At 45.5% G+C, this 16,860-nt stretch overlaps 1 protein-coding gene across 3 annotated transcripts; it reads left to right on the forward strand.

The window, feature by feature from the left end:
• The first annotated feature begins 6,927 nt into the window (after window positions 1–6,927).
• CLDND1 (claudin domain containing 1) lies at window positions 6,928–15,427 on the forward strand. 3 transcript variants are annotated; one of them, XM_082333062.1, is made up of 7 exons: window positions 6,928–6,992; window positions 7,508–7,675; window positions 9,214–9,340; window positions 11,717–12,018; window positions 13,248–13,355; window positions 13,752–13,889; window positions 13,998–15,427. In XM_082333062.1, exons 4-7 carry the CDS (start codon window positions 11,730–11,732, stop codon window positions 14,216–14,218), a joined length of 756 nt encoding a protein of 251 aa, XP_082189188.1. In that variant the 5' UTR covers window positions 6,928–6,992; window positions 7,508–7,675; window positions 9,214–9,340; window positions 11,717–11,729; the 3' UTR covers window positions 14,219–15,427. The 3 variants fall into 3 exon arrangements, with proteins under 3 accessions (XP_082189188.1, XP_082189187.1, XP_082189189.1); XM_082333061.1 differs by lacking the exon at window positions 9,214–9,340; XM_082333063.1 differs by lacking the exon at window positions 9,214–9,340 and having other exon boundaries at window positions 11,720–12,018.
• Window positions 15,428–16,860: the final 1,433 nt, after the last annotated feature.

Below are 16,860 nucleotides of genomic sequence, written 5' to 3' on the forward strand. Positions count from 1 at the left end.
CTCCCCGCTCTGAGGAAGGCTCTGAGCTCCCCCTACCCTTCCCCTCAAGGTCTTCTTTAAAAAACACGTTAGCGAGGGGGGAGGAGTGAGGAGAGGGAGGAGGAGAAAAGTGGTTTTGGGGGGGTAATTTATATACTTTTAGCCAATCGCATAGGCAGCGGACAAGTGACAAGAGTCTCTGATTAGTCAAAACCCTGTCTTCAGAATAAACAGTTGCTTCTTTTTTTAAAATCAGGTTTAGTTTTACTGATTTTATCTTCATTTTGCATTTGCCTGCATAAGCGAACCAAGTTTGGGTTCTGCTTTTATTTGGGGGGAAGGGAAGGTAGTTTTCAAGATTCTGAACCTTTTATATTTTAGGACAGGATATTGCTAGTTTGCAGAGATTCAAGATTGCACCAGCTCAGAAGAAGTCAGAGAACGGTGAATTCAGGTGCCACATTCTTTATCTTTACTGAAAACATTTTGTATAAATTGCTTTTCAGGGCAAGTTCAACTTTTCTGAGGCTTGGAGGTTTTTACTTTCTTTGTCCGTTTATGATTGTTGTTTTCTGTTGAGAGTAATTCTCTCATACAAAAATATTTAGGGAAAAACATTTAAAACTACCATCTGCATTCTGCCCTGCAGTTAGTTGTTCTCTGTCAGTCCCAGGCTCTTCCCTGCTCTGCCAGTGCCCCTCTCCTGCCCTGCAGCCCCACCGGTTCCCCTACCCCTGGGCTCCCCACACCCGGTTTTATGAATGTATTAGGGCAGTTTCTCAGTGTGTCGTGTGTTCTTCTGCAATTTGAAACTTGACTTGATGTTCCCACTCCCACACAGGCTTCCTTATCGGCCACAGTCCTGGTCTTCAGAGCAGTGGTTTGTTCCTTCTTCTGGCCGAGCAGCCTGTGTGGCTCTTGAGCCGTTGTTATGTACAGTGCTTGCTTCTGTTAAAGAGCTCTGATTTCCTTCATCTTTCATTCGCAATATCAATATCGCTCCAGCTGTGGCTTACCTTACAGACAGCCCTTTGCATGAAAATTCTCACTTTTTAAACTACCGAATTCATTACACCAAACTAATTTGAAACTTCTACTACTGGTCTTCATCATCCTTCCTCTCTTCTGCAAATAAATTCATTTTCTCCTTCCCCTCCCTCCCCCCTGCATGTTCGCAGACCAAGCGCATCTTCAGGATTCTCAAAGCTTTGAGCAAATGGCTTACCGGAGCATGCTCGAGCCCCAGGCAGGTAAATCACATCTATGGATGTCTCCACGGCAAAGAGCAACTCCAAATTGCATGGACAGCAAATTAGTCCATCCAGTGCACTCTGGATGCACTCAGATTCGCTCTGCCAGTGCTCAGGTTACGTGCTCCTGTGCGGCAGGTACCCGGTAGACTTCCAGGCACCTGGAAAAGCAGCCAGCTGCTATTAAAAGACTGGCTGCTGGATCGAGGGATATTTAGGTGGACACTCTTGTGTAGATACGCTGATGTCTGATAAGGAACTAGTGATGTACAACTGCCTTCCTATCAGCAGGGCACTAGTGGGCTCTAGCTGACTATTTTTCATGGAATGTGTAAGGATTTCATTCTCTCAGCGAGTGTAATTCAGCCACCGCAAACTCTGAAAAAAGATCACGGTGTGTAAAACCACCCTGGCTTAGATTACCGATTTGTATGCCACAGACATGAGTGTGAACCTGTAAGGAAGCACAGGCTTAAAATCATCTTCTCACCATTTGGAGATTACAATAGATATACCTGCTTTTCAGCTACGAGTTGTGTGAAAATGCCCAAGTATCTTACCGTTTACAGAAACGATTTTTGATGGATTCAGTGCAGACGTGAGTTTTGTGTCATCTTTGCTTATCTCTGCTTGAAGGAACGTGTTTTAGGTTTTTTTGTTCCAAGAAGCACTGGGACATAGAGGCATTCTCTTTCCATCAGTACTAGAGTAGAAGATCAGCTGAACCTTATGGTCAGTGGTGTATAATAGTTCGGCCTCTCCTGCGAAGATGGACCTACACGTTATTTTACTCTGCACTTAGATCCTAACAGCTTACATGCAGTTGCCAGCTTTAGAAATCAGGCACAAACGTCTCTCCTTCCATCTCACACTACTGCATGCTCCTTCTTGAAATTCACTCTCCCCGTCCCAGAGCAGACAAAAAAGTGAGTAACTTTTAAAAAAGCTTGATGGAACCATAAAGATAAGCGTATGTCCATGTATTTGTGTGTGCGATTCCTCACTTTGTGTCTCTCTGTAGTTTAATAGCCTTACTTCCCAAGATAAAAAATTAGATAATAAACCTTTTCCAACAGGGATCAACTCTGTTCTCTTGAATTTGCTCTGTATTTCTTGAATGCTCTAAATAGACTTGTGGGTGTCACTGGGTGCTGCCATATTACAGATGTGACACCCCCTTATCCGGACAAAAGATTCGCAAAGATAATAGGAAGCATTGTCATGAATAATGAAGCTATTTGTAATTATGTCAGGCAGCCAGCGGCGTATTTGTCGTTAGTCCGTAAGCCTTCTGGGTTTTTATGTGGTATTGATTCACTTAGGGTGTCATGTGGGGCCTTTCTCTGCCCAGAGCTCATTTCCCTGAGGTAGAGCCAAGCTGTCAGAGATACTTAGCACGTGGACATTCCCCTCGTAACACTTCTGCATAGATATTCTAGAAAGCTCAGCACGTGATGTGCCAAGGTCCAAGAGATGTAGTGAGATGTTTTGTCACCCGGAGGACAGCCTCCACCCTCTCCTCACCCCCCTCCTAGATTTCCACAGCGCTTTCCTCCTCCCAGACCTCACCAGATACGTGTAAACCTTCTCCCCAAACAAATTTTCTGCTGAAGCAACAGCGACTGGCTCGGCTTGGGTGTATGTTCTACCCATCTTACCTAGCCCTTGACGCAGCTCTGAAAAAATGCAGCCGCTGGGTGCTGAGTAGTTTTGAACCTGAGAGTGAACCGAAAGCCTTTGTAACCATACGCTCACGGCAGGGACGGTAATCGCGGCCGTGCGTTTGGCCAGTTCTGCTTCAGAGCGAATCGTTCTCTGATGGTCCTGCCTTTCTCAAAGACGCTTGTGAAATCTGTCCTGTCAGCGTTTGTACCGTTCCTTAAATCTTCCTCTTAGGAAGTGCCCAGGTATTTCCAACAGTAGCAGGGGAAAAGATTTCATGTCTTTGTTCACAGTTCTGTCACGCTTGTGATATATTACGGTAGCCTAATTTTGTGGCAAAATCAGTAAAAGATGCACAGCAGAACTATCTGCACAGGAAATATGCAGGGTTGCTAATTTAGTTTGTTACACACACCCGCCCCTTAAAATTTCTGCACTTGAAGCATTTCTGGTAGTGAGGTGTGAGTTTGGGTTTTTTCCGAATTTTTTTACATTCTCTATTTTACTGACAGTTTAAATGTGGTTCTATTCCAACTTGTACCTGTGCTTTTATGTAAGGACAGGCATCTAGATAAAAGAAGTTACGTACCTGTAAATTATTAATGATGATAAATGCTGAGAAGGAACAGAGGTTCATTTGGCTGTAAAAGAAAGTGTAATAGTTTCTAAATGATTGTGATTGCAAAACCTTCTGTAAGGAATAGAGATTTGCAGACCTAATTAGAAAAACAAGCAAAAAAACCCCACCAAATTGGCTGAAACTGCCCTACTCTGCTAGAACCTAGGTGAAGGCAGGCTCAGAGGTGACCAGATGAGTGCTAACCAACCGAAGTTGCACCCCCGAGCAAAGAGGAGAGGGTAGAACTGATTCAGGTAAAATTGTGCGCGCTGAGACAACGCATCGGGATAGGCTGAAATAATTTCACACCGAGAGCAGTGGTCTCCAAAGCACGGTGTGGGAAGAAAAGACTTTTTGTGCGCTTAATAAAATAAGTATTTTAAAAATAGTGTTTATTTCCTCTTTATCTCATCCTTTTTTAATGTAAATGTTTGGGTATGTTTTATAATGTAGATAATATAGTAGTACAGTAGTATATGTATATAATTTTTAAAAAACCTATATAATAGGGGTGCACGCTCAAAAAGTTTTTACTGGTGGGGTACATGATAAAAAGGTTCGGACTTAGAGGACAAGTGGGTATCACTAAAGCGAACCTGTGCTATTCATCGTATTTGGAAGAAGCAGATCTAGAAGGTCTTCTCTCGGTGGAAATTATAATTAGAGTAGGGTTTTCTTAGCCTACCGTGTTCTGTGCCAGAGATACAAGAATACAGAAGGCAGAAATAAAACCAGGCAGACTGTATAAAGAGGTCTGAGGGGAATCCACGGGGTTTTCTGCTCATTCTGGCTATGTGAAATGCTCATAGATGGTGCCTAAAACACAACAACTGAACCTGCCCCTTTTATTATTACAAAGAGAATATTTGTTGGGAGAGGCAGTATCTTTTAGTAAATTAACTAGTAGTATTGGAAGAAGCAGGCAGACTTTTGAACACCTTTTTCAGGTCTGAATCAGTAACTCCTGAAGCAAACGTGATAGATGAAGAAGGTTTTTTCAGTTCTCATCTCATTTCTCATCCTGTATCAACTTCATTTAATACAGATGGTGCCGCCTCCTACAAACGTTTACTTATTTCCTTAGACTGTGAGAGCTAAAACAACACAAATTTTGTATGACACACATTTTTTGCAACATACTGGGGTTTCGTTTATTTGTTTTATTTGCAGCACCCTGATGTTAAACTCTGTCAGTGCCTGACAACTTCTGTTAGAGGTACTAATGCACGATTCAGGTCTGCTCTGGAAGAAACTTCAGTTTTGCAAGAAGTAGGAACGGCGTTCCAGCTGTAGCCATCGGCGTTATTCCCTTCATGCTTTCAGGTGCAAACTGCCACAGTTTCTGCACAGTAAAGCAAACTTTTACTTTGAAAACCTTCCCCTAGTCCTGTAGCTAAACCAACCAGACAGTGGTTCTGCTGAGGCACACTGAGGAGGTGTGAAAGGAAAACAAAAAAAGATGGGTGTTAGCAATGAATGACTCTGTGCGTTCGTTTGTAACGCTTTTATTGGGTTACTCTTATTGTAGGGAGGGGTATTTTTCCGGAAAAACAAAAAAGTCCAGGTGAAATCCGTACAGAGGGGTTTTGTTTGGCTTTTTTTTCTTTTAACGTTTTCTAGCTTCAACTTCTGACACTTTTGCCAGGTACACCGAAAAAACTATTACTGATTTTTTTTGTTCCCTATTGCCATTCGATGTATTTTACAGTCTTGCAACTCCTTCGCTCTCTCTTCAGTAAATTAAATTGACTGATCTTCTGTGATATGTTTCACTGAGAGAGGTTTTCTAATTGCTTGGTGATTTTTGTGTCCCATTTCAGGTTTCTCTACTTTATCAACACGTCGAAACTAGACACGCTATTTCAGCAGGCAGCAGCACCTCTAGATGTGATACAACTTCTTTCCTCCTTGTGATTTCTGTTTACACATCTGCGGTGGCAGGAAAGTTGGGGTTTTTTGGCCGCGGCACCATCTTGGCAGTTGGTAATCCACCATGACCCGTTTGTCCTTTCCATTTTGTGCTTCCCCGGATAAAGTTTGATGTCAGGTAAGTATAGCCTCCACTCTTTGCTCTTAAACGAATGAGCTCATCGATGACCTTATTGAAATGCATGTTTGCTTGCCCCTGGCTGCCAAATGATCAGGTCACCCTGTACCTGTGCCTTCTCCAGGTCATTATTTACCCTTCCCTCAGGCCTCGTGTCATCTGTGAAGGTTATCGGCGATAGTCTGCTTTCTTCCAGGCTATCAATAAAGATGTTAAATATTTTAGAGTCTAGTATAAATCCCAGTCAGACCCCAAAATATGTCCTTGCAGACAGTTACGTTACAAGGTGTTGGCGAGATGGTTCCATGATCTGGAAAGGTGGGGCATATAGGCAGAAGTTTCTTAATTAAATATAATTTCTAATTATTTTTTAAAATAAAAAATTCAATTTTGTCGCACCAAGTCAGCGAAGTTTCTTCTATTACTGCTTTCACCTTTGCCATCCCAGCTTCTTACATCGCTGCAAAAGTGCTTCCTGGCTGCTCTGGGAGAGGAGCTGGTCGGGATCGTTCCCCAGAAGTCCTCACAGACACGAAAACCTCGGACGCGATGCTGTTTTTTCTGAGTATTTGTTTGCTAGTTTGGAGGTTGGTAAGATCAAAACTGGGTGTGGTGATCTCTCAGCCAGGGCAGTTTTTAACCACTTTTAAGAGTCCTCTTGCAATTTGGGGGGCAATGTCCAGTTCGGGGCGTGGAGCCAGTGTTGCTGATTTTTGCAATTTTTACTAAACCTTTTTTTTCCTTAGTTGATGTTTTCCCGAGTCATCCAGCCAGGAGATCATGTCACCATTTTTACAAGCTGTCAAGCAAAAGAGAAAGAAACGTGAGCCTTATGGCTGCAGAGGAAGACCAAATAATTGAAGTTGCAGAAATGACAGTTTGCAAAGTGGGTTTTTTTGTCTTTCTGTAAAAACTCACGGCTGTGACGGCAGGTACAGGACGCTGGGACCGTGACTCCAGATTCCCAAGCGCCCGTGTCTTGCAGGTGTGCAATTTCGGCGTTCATCAGCGCCGCACCTCACGCCGACTGAGGGCGGTGCAAGGCGCGGTGCTGAGGTGAGGAGGTGCGGGGCTGGGCCGCCATGGTTTGAGCCGGGCCTGTGCCAGCGGCAGGGGCCCTGCTTTGGGGCCTGCAAGTGTCGGTGGGGAGGAGGCGAGGTGGGTTGCCCGGCGGCGGGCGTCGAAAGCCGAGGGTTGGTCGCCCCGGAGGCGGCGGGAGAGGACAACTGCCAGCCGCCATGGCGGCGGCGGGGCAGGGGCGGGGCGACGTGGAGAACTACAGCTCCCATGGTGCCGCGGGGCCGGCACGGCGTAGCTCTTCCGGAGGAGGGCGGGAAAACTACATCCCCCAGCGTGCCCTGCGCGGCCGAGAGGGGCGGGGCGCTGCCCTGGGCACGGGCCGGGCGGAAGCGGCGCGGCGGGGCGGCGATGGGCGGTGGGTGCGGCGCCGGGCCGCGGCGGTTGTGACCGTTGAAGGGGGCGGTTATAACCGTTGAAGGGGGCGGTTGCTGGGGGTGGGGGGTTGAGGCGCTCCCCTCGGGTTCGCTGCCTGCCAACGGCAGCGTCGGGCGGTTGCTTCCCCCGGCAGCGCTGTCGCCGGGGAGGGCGGTCGCGCTGTGTGGAGATGGTCCGCTCGGCCCGGCGCGGCCCGGCCCTCGGCTGGGCGGCGGGGGGTGAAGCACCGCTTGGGCGGTTGCGGGGCTCCGCGTTTCCACGGGGCGAGAACCCTTCAGACGGCCGCTTACCTCGGCGGCTGCCTGCGCTGCCTGTCTGCCCGTGTGCTGGATTGACCCGGAGCGGGGGGGGGGCATGGTGCTGCTGGCCTGAGGGCTCTTGCTGTCATTTTTTTTTCCCCTTTTTAATATTTTTTTTCTTAATGGGAGGTTTCTGTTAAATAATTTCAAAGTGAAATGGTGATCTCAAACCATTTGGTTTGCTTTCTGCTTCTAGATCACTTCTTGTGAGCTGGTGGTGGTGAAGAATCTGAATGAATGGAACAGTTAGGGCAGATAGGAAGCTTGCGTTTCATGCTCTCCGCTTACCACAAGATACAAACCACACTGTCTCTCTGAAGTGACCTGGAATCATTGGAGCTGTGTGTCCTGGGGACCTCTGAAGGTAAAAAAGCGTTTGGTAGCATTCTTTCCTAACCCTCCGTTGCCCTGAGTGTTAAAAGGAGGATCCTGTTCAGTAGTGTCACCAGCCTTCTCCCCATATTTCCATCTTTTAGGCCTTCTGCCTATTCTGCTTTCCCAAAGAGCAGTCAGATTGCAAGCATGTTTTCTGAGAAAATGCCAGCAAATGCAGCCTGACTCTTTTGTGATGTTAGGTAAAAGGGGTTTCTTAGATGTGGTGGCCCACTATTGGCTGAAGGGAGTGGTTGCTGTAACAGGATAAAAGTACGCATATGTTTGTATTTCCCTTTGCTATGGTGCGGTAACTTCTTAAAATGCTTATCCGTTCTCTGGTCTTACAGTTGATTTTTTTGCTAGAATAGTTGCTCTTGTGCTGTTCTGTGGTTTTGGGTTTTTTTTCCAACTCTACTGACTTGCCCTTTTTTTTCCCCCCTTCTGTGAAGTGCACGCATCTAGTCATTCCTTTGAACGTTGCTGCTAGTTTGGCCTTTGCCTTCTCTTTTATAAGATGGTGCTTTGAAACTTTTACATGTCTCACTGCTTTCAAAAATGAGTATAATACCCTGTGAAGCGCTTCTGCTTGAGTGCCTGTTTACTGCTGCCTTGTGTTGTCTTATATTCATTGCACAGCTTTGTTTCAGCCGTAACTTGTTTGAAATAGCTTCTACCGTTAGAATAAAATGTGCTGGCCGTGCCATGTGAACGAACCTTTTGTAAAAACAACGAAGGCTTTTGCTGACAGCCCATAAAGTCCAAGTATTTCCATTTATTATCAATCTTTATGTCTTTATAGTTAATGTCATCTTTGGGAGTAGTAATGTTATTTTTGGTAAGTGAGCTTATTCTAAGGCACCTCCTGCGTATTGTTCTGCATAGAATCTTTTGCAGAGTGTGGCATAATCTTGTAAACATGCAGTGTCTTTCTTCATGGTCTTCTCTGGTAACTATTTCTTACTGACTACGCTTACTGCTCCCATTGAGCTCTGCCTGGGGCTGGGAGGATGGTTCTGTTCTTAACAGAGCAAAGGACACCTCGTTGAAGTGGGGGGGTGTCTGCTGTAAATGAAAACGCATTGGATAGCCACAGTGAATGGGCAGAGTAGTCAACTACACTGTGGCAGGAAGAACTTCTAGTTCAGAATTTGCCTAAAGTGTTGTAGAGTTCTTCATCTCTTCTGTAAGTAGCTCAAGTGTTAGGCAGAAGCATGGAGGGGACGTTTGTTATAAGGAATTGGGGGTGTGCTCTTGCCCTGGCACTGTCTTGTCCGTACTGAAAACCCATGTGTGTTCTTCCTGGGCCAAATGCCACACAAAGCCACCCGCTAGGTTTTGGGGACTGCAGCCACCTCGGCTGCTTTCTGCCTATCCCCAGAGCTGTGCATTACAAGGATTGAGCGTCCGTCGATAGCCATGTCCCTTTTACCAAGTGGGTAATGAACACTGGACTGTGCTTTAATTTACCGTTTGATTTTTTTTTTTTTTTAACCCTTCATTTTGCTTGTGAACATGGTTGACATCCAGCTGACATCAACTCTGCCAAGTCCACTGTATGCCAACGCACAGAAAGCTGCCCAGAAGTGTGTGGTTGTGTTTTAATATTTCCAGCACCAGTGTTCCGCACCTGGCAGCGGGGATGTTGTATCTGAAAGTAAGATTTTTTTTTTTTTTTTTTTCTTTTTGAGCTGGTTGTTTTCTTTCTGTACGTTAAGTACAAAGTTGATAGGACTTTGTTATTGTAAGCATTTATATTAAAAGGCAGTGGCAGCAAACCGATGGCCAAATAATGTCCTGCTTAGGTTCTTTTTTGCCAGACTCTGCTCTGAGGATGGAGCTTGTAGGTTCTTGCGATTTCTCCTTCCAGAGAAAGCAGTGTCTAAAGAGAGGAGCCTGTTGCAGAGGGTTCCTCTTGCAGTGAATGTGACTGCATTATAGTGGAAAATCCAGACCAGCCTGCTCACCAGCCAGCTCTCCAGCCTGTTCTGCCGCTTGCCCTGAGAGGGAGTTCCCAGAGGATCTGCTCAGCTCCGAGCTCAGCTGGGCAGGAACCGGGTAACACAGCTTTGGCCCTGGGGATGCCACGTGCCCTGTTTGCCTTGTGAGAAGTTTGTGAAGCGGAGGGGATCCCTCCGTCAACTCAGTGGGGATGAGTAGTGAGGTCACTCCTGTACACCAACTTGCTGGCTCCCTATTCTGCTCATCCGGTGTCCTGTGTACCCTGAGCGAGATGCTAGGGTATCAAAGAGAATATAAGTACATAACCAAGAATTAAACCCTGCACAGAGTATTTGCTTCCAAGTCTGGACTTGATTCTACATCTTCTGGATAAATAAGCTCAGATACAATGTTTTCTCCCTCTCAATGCTTGTCCTAGCTTATGAGTTCACAGCCTGTGGATTATTATTCAAGTACAGTTGTGGTATGCAAACTTTGCAGTATTTTAAATGAGTACTGCTTGTCAGTTCACCAAAAATCACTTCTATTCTTACTCGTTGCTAAGGATGCAGTTAAATGAGGCACACTCTCTGTAGTATCCCTCCTTGAATATGGAAATTAAGCATAGGGGATGATATGGGTACACATCGTCTCTCCTACCCAACCCTGTTAGCCAGCTTCAACCAAATAGAGGAGCAGATGGGAGGGAAAAGAAACAAGAATGGCATTGTGAGCAGCAAATACCAGTGCCTTTGAAACTCCCTGCTTTAATTTGCACCTTGTTTCATAGTTCAGAATTTCTTATTGGCAGGTCTGACTTGAATGCTCATGTTTCTCCTTGTGAATGTTGTGTTTTAAGGCATTTGCTGTTTCCAGTTGCGGTTTCTTCAGTTGCAAAGAAGCTAGACCAAAATATTTTGATCAAAGTATGTGGGAGAAGGGAGGTAGAACAAGCAATAGACAAGAGCTGATTAGATAGTAGCCCATGTAACCAGACTAGCTCTAGCTGCTGAGTTAACTTCAATTGATTTTTTTTTTTTTTTTTTGGCAAGTGCATCAAGCCTGATTTATCATAATCCATAAATTTGATCAAGTACAGAAAACGCATGAGCACAACAGGCATCTGAAAGTCCTCCGACGTATTGCACTATCTGCAAAACATTCCATGTATTAGCAATCAATTACTCATTAAAGTCACAGTATTTTCACCAGTGTAAGCATGTATGGTATCTGTATTTTCCATGCCTTCTTTGACCCTGAATTTACACGGTTTGTGAGCACGACCCTGCCGAGGAGGGCATAAGTGACCCCCAACACAGGGAACCAGAGCAAGGTCCTCCTGCCAGCACACGAAGGCCTTTCAGTTTTGGAAGCTCTCGTCATCTTGTTCCCATGGAACAGAGCACCCCTCGCATTGTCTTAGTTTGTCAGAAACACCACTGTATGGTGGCATTGTTGCAGCATTTATCATAATTTCCAACTTTGTCTTTCAGTGCTTCCTTCGTGTTCTGTCTCTAGTGCCTAGATACATTTCTCTGCTTCCCTAAAGGCATTCCTGCATCTTGGCATGGCTGCCCTTTGTGAACAGTCTGGAAGAGCTTTTTTGGCATGCTTCTGGTTCTTATCTTTGCTGTAAACACAAGCTGCGAAAGCCGTATGGGATGGCAGGCTAAAAATAACTTCTACCCTTGGTAATCTCTTAAGGAAAGATAAGTCTTCTGCCTGGGCGCCGTGGATGGATTCTCTGTGGTTCCCTACAATCAGGATCACAAAGGGCAGTGAGCCGTGCCGTCTGCTTTGGGGGCAGAGTTGCTGTTGCTCTGTCAGTTGCTGTCTCAGACAGAGCAGCTAGCGCAGCGTGGCTGGGAGAAGGGTGATATCCGTCCCTTGAACTCGCAGATCCAGCGGATGCTGACTAGTACTGTAGGCTTACTCTGTTTTTCCTTTGATTCCAGCATGTTGGAAAAGGGAGACATGCATATCCTGAGGGACATTGCGTTAAGAGGAGTGATGTCACGAGTTTGACACTGCTAGGATAACTTCGCGTTCACTGTCGGAGGAGTTACTCACTTGGCCCTCTCTTTCCTTACAGCAGCAAGGGCGCAATGATGGATAACCGTTTTGCTACAGCGCTAGTAATCGCTTGCGTCCTCAGCCTCATCTCCACCATCTACATGGCGGCTTCCATTGGCACCGACTTTTGGTACGAATACCACACCCTGTCCCCGGCTGAGAATGTTAGTGACGCTGGAAGGATCATCTGGGAGGAATTTGTCAGCGAGGAGGCGGATGAGAAGACCTACACAGATGCGCTCTTCCGGTGCAACGGCACGGTTGGATTGTGGCGGAGGTGTATCACTGTACCCAAAAACTCTCACTGGTACAGCCCACCAGGTATCTCCAGAGCAATTAACAGTTCCGTAGCTTGCCTGGGGTGGTATGTGCTAACTTCCTCACAACATATTCATGCCACTTTGCTCCTCACGTGTTTGGTTGTGTTGTTTTGTTTTGTTTTAATAAAGACGGTCTAAATTTTTAAAGAAGCAAAAGGCAAAATGGTCTGTGTCTGTCCGTGCTACAGACTCTGGATTTGACATCTAAATTTAGTCTGGTATAACTTGGTTTTCTTTTGCATCTGCTGGCCAGCTGGGATACAGTTATAGTTGCTCTGCCACTCTGCCAGTCACTGTCTTTTCAGGAGAGGTCCTGGGATCCAGCAATGGAACAAATATGCTGCTTTATCAAGAGAGCACTTGCTCCTTTTAGTTAGTCATTCATTTTGCTCGCATGTCACAAATGTCCCGCTGTTGCGTCAGCACATTTTGGACTCCTTGTACCATAGTGCTGGATATAGAATGAAATATTTTTCTTTTTCACTGTGGTTGGGGGGCTAAAAACGTGTGGTGAGCAATTATTTTAATTGCTTCAAAGTAGATTTTTGGACACATACTGTGTGTGCGAAGACCTTAATTTTGAACCTTCTTAAAAAAAATGTACTTTCAAACACTTTCTGGAGGAAAAAAAATATTACATTAAATACCTTCTCCCCCTGCCCCACCCCCCAATGAAAATACTTATTTTGGAAGACACGTAAACCAGCTCTGCTCAATAGTATTCTCAAAGCAAAATCTAACTGAGCCATAAAAGGGGAGAAATTTAGTATAAAGAAGCAAATATTTTTTAGTTCTTTAGATAGTCCTTTCTATCCCATTTTTGAATTAAGTGTTTAGTATGATACTACATTCTGCACATGGAGATAAGCACAGCTCAGTTAAGCAACTCTGAATACAAGAATATGTAACAACATAGTTGAGCATCATATGCCACGTTTCTTTCCCAATCTGTCAAGCATGGCCCAGTTCTCTGTGGATAACCCAGGTACGCCTGACGATTCTGCATGTTTGAAGGCCGTCCCTCATTGTAGTAACTATGTTATGCTAACTGCATTATGATAAGGCAGCCTGTAGGTCTGTTTTGAGAGGTAATTTTTTCTCTAAAATGTTTTTTCTCTAAAATTTTTTTCGCTGAGGAGCTTCCCAGCTTAAATGGTTGGGAAAGGAGGAGTTGAAGTGGGGGGATGGGAGGGAGACACCTAATGGTAATTTTGCCTTTTTTCCCCGCAGAAACTGATATGACTACAAACTGCATCAGTTTTTCCCTCTCTGATCAGTTTATGGAAAAGTACATAGAGCCTGGAAATCACAATAGTGGCACGGATTTGAATCGAACTTGTAAGTGTCTTCCACTTCTGGTGGGTAAACAAGTAGGATGGGAAAAAAGACGTTTCTCAAATACGGTCACTAGTGAGGGAAGCATCTGTATCTTGCTCTGCCTTTTTTTTTTTTTTTTTCCTCCCCCTTCACAGTAGCACAGGCAGCAGGTCAAAGTTTAAAAGGAAAACTTAAGTGCTTTAGCAAAGGTTTTCTCCATGAATGCAGTACAGGAATTTGGGAGTTAACAAATGAAGTTCTTCCTACTTTAGCGGGGCCTTTGGTCCTTTATAGCTGGGAATGTGGAGTGTCTGATGAGACAGAAGGAGTGGGGTAGAAGGGAATATAAGATGGTGGGAGAAGACCAGTTTCTAGCCCATTTTCAACAAACTTGTTTTGTCTGTTTTTCACGTGCAGATCTCTGGCGATTGCAGTTTCTCCTGCCCTTTGTCAGCCTTGGCCTCATGTGCTTCGGGGCTCTGATTGGGCTCTGTGCTTGTGCCTGTCGCAGCCTTTACCCTGCCATCGCCACCGGCGTCCTCCATTTCCTAGCAGGTAGGTCTCCTGCCATCCGCCGCTTACCCTCCCTCCTCCGGGAGCTCATAGTGACAGCCAGAGCGCTTCAACGGTGAGCTCATGGCGCTTTACCGCTTCCTTCCCCAGGGCTTTGTACGCTGGGGCTGGTTGGCTGCTACGTAGCTGGGATTGAGCTGCTCCACAAGAAGCTGCCCCTGCCTGAGGACGTGAGGGGTGAATTTGGCTGGTCCTTCTGCCTAGCCTGTGTCTCCGCACCTTTGCAGTTTATGGCAGCCGCTCTTTTCATCTGGGCAGCTCGCACCAACAGAAAGGAATTCACTCTCTTGAAAGCGTACCGTGTAGCATAAGTGCTGCTACCAAAGTATTGGGTTTCCATGTTATAGCCTCTTCTTCCCCCAACCCTTACAACTTTTTTCTTTTAGTCAGAATTTTACCTTGTACTGCATGCTTCTTGCCAGTTGAGACAATTTAGCCTGCAGGCCCTGAAGACAAAGACCTCTGGGCTAAATGACCGAACTCTGCCAGAAGTCTGCAGAACTTGAACAGGTTTTTAAATTGGGTTTTTTTAATAATATATTGTTTTTTAAGCTTCATTTGGTTGTTGAATATCCCCTTAGTTAGGTGTACATGCCCCTTCCTAATTTTACTACCCTGTCAGCCTGGAGGAAATAGGAATGGTGTGGTGGGGTGGAAGAGATAGGAAAGGAAAAGATGCAGGTAGGCAAGAATGGGAACCTCAGTGCACAAATAATAAATCATCAGGAGCTGTCTGCTGTGTGACCCAAGCAGGCCGTACCTACAGAGAGCACCCAAGAGACACGGGGGAACTCGGAAACCTCTGTTATGGAAATACTGTAGCTAAATCAGTCCTGTAGCTTCGCTTTGGGTCTCTTATTCTCACTAGTTTGCTACTTCTTGCGGCTTCTGCCAAAACCGATGCAGGCAGAGCAGCCGGCTGTGGGTGCGCCTGCACAGCACACCATCCCGAAATAGGCTCTGCGCTCGCGTTTGCCAGGGAGCGGGATAAGTTGGCCTACGCGGAGCTTTCTGCTGCTCTAGCTACACTGCTTCCAGGACCCAGGCTGGTTTGGTACCGCACGAGGTGCGACTGTGCGCTCTGATCTGAACGCGTGGTGCTTTCCCTTGCTGTGAAATAAGGCTTTCCTCTCTCTTGTGTTAAAAACGACCCTTGACCAGTTTTTTAATTTGGTTTAGTGTATGTGTGTATATGTACATATATAAACTTAACTTTTTTTAAAACTCACCTATTTATCCTATATAGCACACAACAGGATTTTTTTAAAAGGTGCTGCTCTTTTCCCATCTTGCCCCAAACCTATTGTTTAAATGAAATAATAATAATAATAAAAAAAAAAAGCTCAGAAATTTTCAGCGTTGCATGAATCTGATGGGAGGGCGAGGGAATGGTCTGAAGTGATTTTACTTTGGGAAAGAAAAGCCGATGCCTAGATTGTTCTCTGTTTTCAGGGAAGTGTCACCAGAAACAAAGATGTTTGGTTAGATTTTTTTTTTTTTTAATTAAATTCTTGGGCTCCTGCTAACTTTAAATTTTCTCCTGCTCATCATTGGGGGGTGCAACACCCCGTAATTTCTAATTAGTTCACAGCTTCTGCACATATTTCTTCACTGCAACTCTAGCCAGACTGGGTGGCATGTCTCATCTAGAAAACAATGTTCCAAGACTGAATTGTTTAATTCTGAGGCCTTAACTCCCCTTGTTTCCTTACTCCATGCTTAATAGAAGAAATATGTCTTAGAAGAAATAAATCCTGACAAAATGAATAAGTCTGTGATGGCAAGGATTCGGTGAGATACTGTTGATGAGAATGACACAGAAATAGGCATTTTTATCTCACGGTTTGTTTTTTATTTTGTCTTGTGCTTGCCTTTTTTTTTTTTTTTCCCCCCCCAGTCGCTAGTTTCCCCGAAGATCAGGGACATCTGCTAGTATCGTTTCTTTATTTTTTTTTTTTTATAATGTGTGTGGTAAGGATCAACCTACTTCTCCTTCTGTTATCACCATTGGAGTCTTTACAAAATGAAGCAAGGATCATGATGAAAACCAGGGTCACTGAAAAAGCAGCAGTAGGCCGTTCAAGATAATCTTCATTCTCTTACTGTTGAGTAATTTTTCACCTTTCCTCCTAAACCAGCTTCTTTCCCACTCTGCAATGGCTGGGCCACCTCTAACCCCGTGAGAGGTGCACGTGGCAGCGCGCAGCCAGCGCGGCAAAGGCCACCCGCCGCTCCTCCGCCACCACTACCTTCCTGCCGCCCCACGGCGCCGCTGCCGCCGCAGTGTAAGCAAGGGGGTGAGCTCTCCTCTTCTGCTTATGAGAAGCCCATAGAGGTTCTGTCTCCCGAATCCGAGGTGGGCAAGCTGCGTTTGTCCTTCAAGCACATCCCTATGAGAGTGTTTCTTCTTCACAGGCTTGGGCTTGTTTTCCTGCCCACACTGTGAAACCAGTAGAACAGCAGGACAGAGCAATAAAGCGTTTAGGTTGCAGCTTATTTTTTTCCTCAAAGTGACATTTTGCCTGTCCTCTCGCCCTGCTCCAAACAACTCTGAGAAAGGGGCTGGTCAACGGAGCTGCGAAGAGGAGTTTTATTTTGGTCATAAAGACAGCTCCCACTGGTATTAGAGGAGAATAGTCAATCCCATTTCCTTACTTTAATAAAAAAGCAGTATAGAGCGGACACAAAATACTGCTTTGCTGCGTAAAGGGGACAGTTCGCCGCTTGGGAAAGGAATATCGTGTGTTGTGGGTGCAAGTGACAGCACGGTCTTGGGTGACCCAAGAGGCCCTTCTAATCTGTTGTCATGCCAGAAACTATGTGTGGGGGTCTAGTTTTCCTTCCGGATTGTGTGCTGGCCGGGTGGTCCTTTCCTCATGGAAGGTCTGTTGCAGTCTTTTTGCTGCGGCGATGATGAATGCCTCCTCTCCCCTCATCTGAAATGCTCTGAAGC

Source organism: Platalea leucorodia (assembly GCF_965183815.1).
Source record: "Platalea leucorodia genome assembly, chromosome: 2".
Taxonomy (NCBI): Eukaryota; Metazoa; Chordata; class Aves; order Pelecaniformes; family Threskiornithidae; genus Platalea; species Platalea leucorodia.

Excerpts from the sequence above, each read along its gene's own strand:
- CLDND1 (XM_082333062.1), top strand. The coding sequence starts at position 11,730 with ATGATGGATAACCGTTTTGCTACAGCGCTAGTAATCGCTTGCGTCCTC. Across the intron at positions 12,019-13,247 it reads TCACTGGTACAGCCCACCAG|AAACTGATATGACTACAAAC; the intron begins GTATCTCCAGAG and ends TTTTCCCCGCAG. Across the intron at positions 13,356-13,751 it reads CACGGATTTGAATCGAACTT|ATCTCTGGCGATTGCAGTTT; the intron begins GTAAGTGTCTTC and ends TTTCACGTGCAG.